We start from the raw sequence: 7,786 nt of genomic DNA, 5'->3' as shown, positions 1-7,786 counted from the left end.
AAAACAGCAGATCATTGAAAAAGCAAATAAACTTTTAATTTTTGTAAAGAAAAAATGAAAAAGCAAATCATTGAAAAAGCATATATAGGGGCTCCTGGGTGGCTTAGTGGGTTAAGCCTCTGCTTCGGCTCAGGTCATGATCCCAGGGTCCTGGGATTGAGTCCCGCATCGGGCTCTCTGCTTGGCGGGGAGCCTGCTTCCTCCTCTCTCTCTCTGCCTGCCTCTGCCTACTTGTGATCTCGCTCTGTCAAATAAATAAATAAAATCTTAAAAAAAAAAAAAGAAAGAAAAAGCATATACACAGCAAAAAGACGATAGAAACGAATTCTAATATGTGCTTAGACTAAAATTCCAGTTAAAATTCAGAGATTGGGGGCGCCTGGGTGGCTCAGTGGGTTAAGCCGCTGCCTTCGGCTCAGGTCATGATCTCAGGGTCCTGGGATCGAGCCCCGCATCGGGCTCTCTGCTCAGCGGGGAGCCTGCTTCCTCCTCTCTCTCCACCTGCCTCTCTCCCTGCTTGTGATCTCTCTCTGTCAAATGAATAAATAAAATCTTTAAAAAAAAAAATTCAGAGATTGTCAGATTGTTATAAAAAATAATGTCCAGACTTTCTAGGGCTGTCCATAAATGAATAATGGGTACTCTACTTACTTTCTCACCATATACAACTATGAAATTTCCAAAATACATGAAGCAGTTATTTGTGGGCATTGAGCAGTAGCACTGATCTGTGGTCCTTAAGAAAATGGAAATATGTGAGGTGAGCTCCATATTCAACCCCATGTTCTGCCTGGGCACCTTGCTAAACCATGGGGCAAGGAGGTAGAGCCTCAGCAGAACAAGAGGCAGGGTTCTAGACTATTGTAGTGACTGTAATGAGTGAGGCAGGTTAGAAGAAAGGAAAGATCTGCACCAAAAAGCAGCTCCAACGTTATGCAAAGGAATTCCTTTAATGGAAGTCCTGTCTTTGAATGCTAAGTTGCACGTGCTGGAGAAAACATTCCCGAGACCTGAGAGAAAAAAACAGCCCCTAGTGGGTTCTAAGAACAGAGAGTCACAGAGTCCTGGAGATCAGAGTTCTAAGCAAAGAAAGTAGATGTTGCTGTTTAACTCTGGGCTTTGAGTTTTGATCTCAAATCTCTTGTGCCTAAGGAACAGAGCTCCTTTCGCTGTGGAATAAGAGATCTCTGGATTATCCCTAAAAAAGTGAAAAAAAAAAAAAAAAAAAAGCTCCAACAAGATCAGGCTAATCCAAATTAAAAATTAATTTACTTCCAGAAAAATAAAAATCCTAACATTTTTTAAAGGAAGACAACCAAATCTAGCTCTGCAATATAGTGTCCACAATGTACAACATTCAGTAAAACTTAAAAGTTGCAAAACTATACTGTGAGGGATCGTTTCTATAGTTCGTTACTAGAGAAGTTTCTCTGAACGTGTAGAGTCCCTGAAACCAGGAGGAGGAGGAGGCACAGCGTCCCCCTTCCCGAGCGTGAAGCCGACCCTGGGTATTCTTTTTGCAACTGCACTTGGTCACTGATGATCGGTCTTCTTCAAAGAAGCTAGAGGGAACGGATGCTGTCTGAGCAAAAGACAAAACAAACAAACAAAAAACCCCTTATTAGTTGTGAGAGGGAGGGGAATGTGATAAGTCACCAGGGAGGAGACAAATAATAGAAACCTATCTAGAGATGGCTGCGATCTTTAAAGATCTTATTTGTTTGTCTGTTTGTCCTTCTGTGTGACAGAGAGCAAGAGAGCACAAACGGGGGGAGAGGAAGAAGCAGGCTCCCTGTCCTGATGACAGAGATTTTTAAAGGACATCAGAATCGGGGTGTTTGGGTGGCTCAATCGGATAAGCATCTGCCTCCAGCTCAGGTCACGATCCCAGGGTCCTAAGATCCAGCCCCGCATTGGGCTCCCTGCTTCCCTGTCTCCTCCTGCTGCTCCCCCAGTTTGTACTCTCTCTCTTTGTCAAATTAGTAAATAAAACCTTTTAAAAAAAACAACAATAAAGGACCTCAGAATAGCTATTATAAGTATGTGAACTCCTTGGGAGTAAAAAACCATGCCTTCTCCCAAGGAGGCAGTATAGACTAAGGGCCAAGAGTATAAGCTCTGGCATCAAGCATCTATACCTGGGTTCAAATCTCAGACCTGGGACGCCTGGGTGGCTTAGTTGGTTAAGCAGCTGCCTTTGGCTCAGGTCATGATCCCAGCGTCCTGGGATCGAGTCCCACATCGGGCTCCCTGCTCAGCAGGGAGCCTGCTTCTCCCTCTGCCTCCGCCTGCCACTCTGTCTACCCGTGCTCACTCTCTCTGACAAATAAATAAATTTTAAAAATCTTAAAAAAAAAAATCTCAGATCTGTCATTTGATACTTACGTAAAATTTGGAAAGGTATTTAAGTCATTCAAGCCCTGGTGACTTAACCTTAAAATGGGAAAAAGGATATCTTTTTCCTAAAGTTATCCGGGATTAAGTGAGATAATGTGTAAGGAGTATCTAACACATGAGTAAGCGCTCTGTAAATGTTATCCATTATTATATATACCATAGCACAGACTGGCTTATTCTGCATGTTCAATATTTTGAATAAAGAAAGGAATGCATGACCTCAGAGGCTATCATCAAGCCCAGTGGCATTCAAATCTGGTCTGAATGTTAGAAACCAGCTGGGGTAGGATTAGTGCACATTATGTTGTCAAATCCACTCAAGGCATCAAGCAGCTGACCAAATGGAGAAGGGGTAACCAACACCTGTGGTCTGGCCTTTGGCAATGAGAAAAAACAGCCGAGAGCATCAGACGAATTGAGCATACTCAACTTTCTGGAGCCACTTTTGGGAGAACCGAGAGCCAAATGTGCCCCACCTGGCTGGAAGCACCTGGTTTATCTGCTGTTCTCTGTTACTGATTAACAGTAGGCATCCCTCTTGCCACACCCTCTTGCTCAAACACAATTAAATTTTAAAATAGCATGACTTTAGGAAGAACTGGACAAAGTGCAGGTAGGAGGTCATGGATCAGGTGGGAATTGGCAGGGTATAGGTAGCAATGATAGTTGGGAATCAGAAAACACTTTGTACCCATGTACTTTGACAAGGAATCAGATCCAAGTTCTGCCCCTAGAGTGGAAGATGATATGGAGCCTTCAGAACTAGGTGTGGGAATCTGTTAAAATCCCACACTCAGGATCAAAACCAAATCACATGGAATCTGAACTTTTTGTGTTACAAACTCTGACCCTCATGGAATCTCCTTTGGTCATGCCCAAGAGAGGTCAACCTCAGAAGCAGAGTAGGATTGTGAGGAGGGCACTAGAGATGCAGGTAGGGACTTCAGGTTTAGTCGGGCTTTAACACTAGCTCTCTGTGTACATTTTCTGATCTTCTAGGCCTTTCCCAAAGTGTCTCCCCAGCATTTTATTTTACTTTTTTAAAAGATTTTATTATTTATTTATTTATTTGGCAGACAGGGATCACAAGTAGGCAGAGGGGCAGGAAGAGAGAAAGAGGGAAGCAGGCTTCTCGCCAAGCAGAGAGCCCAAAGCGGGGCTCAATCCCAGGACCCTGGGATCATGACCCAAGCCCAAGGCAGAGGCTTTAACCCACTGAACCACCCAGGCGCCCCTCCCCAGCATTTTAACAGGTGTTATTGAAAAAAGGGATCTGGTTAACCAATATCTCCCAGACTATCATATGTGAACCACCAGTGATAGATGACTGTAGGAAGTTCTTGGTTGAAATTAACATTTTTCTGTTCTAATTAATTTTGGCAAATGACCTAAATTTTGCATTGAGAGTAGTGATATCAAATACTCTTTAGAATGTATTTTCGGGGCTCCTGGGTGGCTGAGTCATTAAGTGTCTGCCTTCGGCTCAGGTCATGATCCCAGGGTCCTTGGATGGAGCTTGGCGTAGGGCTCCCTGCTCAGTGGGAGGCCTGCTTCTCCCTCTCCCACTCCCCCTGCTTGTGTTCTCTCTTGCTGTCTCTCTATCTCTGTCAAATAAATAAATAAAAATTTTTAAAAGTATTTTTTAAAAGATGAGTAGGTTAAAAGAAGAATATTAAGTCAATAATAGTACAGACTGCACATACGGCGAAAGCCATGAAGATGGTATGCAAATGACTGAAATTTGATAAAAGTTTTGCTGGGTGAAACTGAACTGGTTTATATATTGCAAGACTTTTCAGAGATTATGTCATGTTGATGAAAATTTTGCCTCTTCAAGAAGGGATTTGGCATCAGGCATTTCTTTAATTCATTTGACTATAGATTCTCTCCTTCCTTGAAAGTAGCCAAGTATCTTGTTGAACTCTTTATCTGGAGATTTCATTTTGGGAAATGCTGATGAGAAAGGCTGAGGTGGCTTTTAGATCTGACCTTAGGACCTTGGCTCCTTCTCCTCCCCTACGTTTGATGTTAAGTCTTAGGAGACAGCTCAGGGATGTGGCTGGAAATGGGTGTCGAAGAAGATTTATAGAACGGCAAAAAGCATATTAGGTCCTAAATGCAATGTAGTATCCTGGACTGGATCCTGGAACTTAAAAAGGCATTAGCTGGAAAGAACTATTGAAATCAGTTTAGTTTAAAATCTTAAAAAAAGAGGGGGGCACCTGGGTGGCTCAGTGGGTTAAAGCCTCTGCTTTCAGCTCAGGTCATGATCCCGGGGTCGTGGGATCGAGCCCCGCATTGGGCTCTCTGCTCAGCGGGGAACCTGCTTCCCTTCCTCTCTCTCTGCCTGCTTTTCTGCCTACTTGTGATCTCTGTCTTTCAAATAAATAATAAAATCTTAAAAAAAAAAAAGAAATCAGTTTAGTTTAGTTAATACTGGTTAAAACTAGCAACATATAGTCTGGAGTTTCATCAACAACTAGGAAGGTGCTAAGGTTGGTTTCTTAGTTTGACAATGTACTGTGTAATATAAGATGTTAACAGCAGGGGAATGTAGGAGCTGTGTCAGCAGACTGTGGATGGAGCTATGGGGTCTAGTAGGCAAAGCCACCAAGCCTGGTAACATTTCCTACTCCTTTGCCTGGTCTTGTGCTGATCAGCATGAAAGGACAAGGGCTAAGCTAAACTCAAGAGCAGTCACAAGAAGAAACTCAAGAGGCACCAAACCCTTGGTTAGGCACTTCCGTGTGCTTCTGTTGGTACCAAACTGACCCAGAAAGAAGGCCCTGCTAATAGCAAAATAGGGGCATTTTACACCCTCCTCTCCCACATTCTGTTCTGGTTGCTCAGCCCTCCTAGTCACAGTACAGTCCCTACAACATTCTTCAACTTTAAATTAAATTTAGGGCCAAAGTCCCCTTGGGGCCGGAGAAGGTAAAATTTTCTAGATTAAGGACGTGAGCATGCTCACCTATCGGATTGGAGAGCTGCAGTCAGACTGGGCCATAAAATCGTCACTGGGTGTTGGTGGACAAGGCAGGTGGATGGCTGAGAGAGGCCATGGTTCTGTAACTCTGCAAACCTTCCCCAGACCCTATGTCTAGGAGATAAATGGGTGGAGAAAAGAGAGAGGTAACTGCTTACTTCCATGTGCAGACAGACCCTGGCATTTATTACAGGCTTATCACCAAAGTCTACAAGTTATTATATTTTATAACAAACAGTTATTACTGGGAGAGAAGGAAAACTAGACCTAAGGGGAACAGAAAGGGAGATAAGCATCAATAGAAACCACAAACACATTTTATGAGGGGCCTCTCTTAAGTGCCTTTCTTGGAGAATCTTGGTCCACCTAAAATATTAACATAGAATCTTCAAGATAAAATTTCTTGTCATTGATACAAATTAACATAAATATATATGATGCATGTGATTGTTCTCAGTGTAGCTCAATGCAGTGGGAAGGAAGGAAAAGGACAGTGGGAAGACCTGGCTTGAACAATGCACTTGACTGGGAAGTAAGCTGTAGGTGTACTCAGAATCACATGTAGGGAAGATTTCACTCTTTTCCAACTGTTTAAAGAAATGCTATTGCTTCTTTCTATATTAATTTGTTTCTAGCTATTTAACCAAACCCACTTATTAATTTCAATGCTTTTAACCAGTTCTTTTTAGTTTCCTAGGACTAAAACTGTTATCATCTACAAATAATGATTTTTGTTTCTTCCTTTTGATGTTCATTCCTCTTATTTTACTTCATATCTTACTGCATGGGGAAGAATTTTCAAAACAGTAGATGATCATTGATAGTAACAGTCCTCATCATTATCATTATGATCATTATTTTGAAAGAGTGCCTCTCATGTTTCCCCTTTAATTTTATTTGCTTTTGATGAACTGTTCTTTATCATATCTTACCATTTTTCCCACGTAGTGATTCATCTCTTCTCTTCTCTACCAGTTGGACTCCCACCCATTCTACAAAGATCATATGAAACCCTTTACTCTTATGAAGTCTTTGTATACAAAAGTATGTGTGCATAAACACCCAGCTAATCTCAATATCGTTTTTGTGTAGTTCACAAAGGACTCTCATATACAGATTCTCACTAGATGCTTTTGACAGACTATGGAGTAAGCATTGCTAGGACTGTTCCACAGAAGGAAATTCAATCTGTATGGCTGAGCAAGTAGCCCAAGAACTTACAATTAAATTGACTACAGTTTTGCATTTCAGAGAAAAGATATTTATATCGCAAGGAATTGCAAGAGTTGAGACAGTCCAAAGTGTCACATCTAACTTACAAGATAAGGTATTGAAAAGCATCTTTCACTTTTCCACCTGCCCCCCGCCACCCTACCCCAGTGTGGTTCAGGCTCTACTGCACTTGCTTAGAGCTCCCGGCTGCCACTGAGCTCACACAGTCGTTGTCTCTCTCTAGCCGTGGTTTTGATCATCTGCGAGGACCTCTTCAGCCATGATGACATGTTCTCCAACATCTATAAGATCCAAGAGATTGCAGATGTGCCTGGAGGCAGAGGGGAAGACAGTCAGTAGGACAGAGGGTAACCTTGGTGACTCGCTGGTTGGTGGAGATTCCTCTGCTGAAGGCTGGGAGGGTATCGAAAGCTCAGTCATCCCTGGTGTTGAGATTGTCATGAACCATCCCTTGCAAGAAACCGACTTCACAAAAGAAGCCTACAGAAAGTACATCAAGGATTACACGAAATCAACCAAAGCCAAACTTAAAGAACAGAGGACAGAAAGAGTAAAACCTTTAATGACAGGGGCCGCAGAACAAATCAAGCACATCCTTGCTAATTTAAAAAACTATCAGTTCTTTATTGGTGAAAACGTGAATCCAGACGGCATGGCTGCTCTTGCTGGACTACTGCAAAGATGGTTAACACCCCAAATATGATTTTCTTGAACATGGTTTAGAAATGGAAAAACGGGGGCATCTGGGTGGCTGAGTCAGTTCAGCATCCAACTCTTGATCTCAATTCTGTTCTCAATATTAGGGTCGTGAGTTCAAGCCCCACATTGGGCTCCACGATGGGCATGAAGCCTACTTAAAAAAAAAAAAAAGTATGGGGCGATTGTGTGGTTTTGTCAGTTAAGCATCTGCCTTCAGCTCAGGCCATGATCCCAGGGTACTGGGATCTAGCCCCACATCAGGCTCTCTGCTAAACGGGAATTCTGCTTCTCCCTTTCTCACTCCCCCTGCTTGTGCTCTTCCTCTCTCTCCATCTGTCAAATAAATAAATAAAATCTAAAAAAAAGAAGAAGAAGAGGAAGAAAGGGTATGAATCGACGCTGAGGACAGGCATCTCAACCTCTTTTCCGAGCAGCAGTTTCTCACATGGGATGGCTTAATTAGGACAGCTC

The 7,786-nt window shown here is 42.6% G+C and overlaps 1 protein-coding gene and 1 non-coding gene across 2 annotated transcripts; both read left to right on the top strand.

The window, feature by feature from the left end:
- The first annotated feature begins 1,378 nt into the window (after positions 1-1,378).
- On the top strand, positions 1,379-1,586 carry LOC125085403 (small nucleolar RNA U3). The gene has a single exon (XR_007122914.1). It is a non-coding gene; the product is annotated as a small nucleolar RNA U3 (small nucleolar RNA).
- Positions 1,587-6,878: 5,292 nt separating this feature from the next.
- LOC125084401 (translationally-controlled tumor protein-like) lies at positions 6,879-7,319 on the top strand. Its single transcript, XM_047701632.1, has one exon. The coding sequence runs from the start codon at positions 6,879-6,881 to the stop codon at positions 7,317-7,319; it is 441 nt and encodes a 146-aa protein (XP_047557588.1).
- Positions 7,320-7,786: the final 467 nt, after the last annotated feature.

Source organism: Lutra lutra, chromosome 14, assembly GCF_902655055.1.
Source record: "Lutra lutra chromosome 14, mLutLut1.2, whole genome shotgun sequence".
Classification (NCBI taxonomy): Eukaryota; Metazoa; Chordata; class Mammalia; order Carnivora; family Mustelidae; genus Lutra; species Lutra lutra.
The sequence above is the reverse complement of the archived record's forward strand: the minus strand, read 5'-3'. Positions and strand labels throughout refer to the sequence as shown.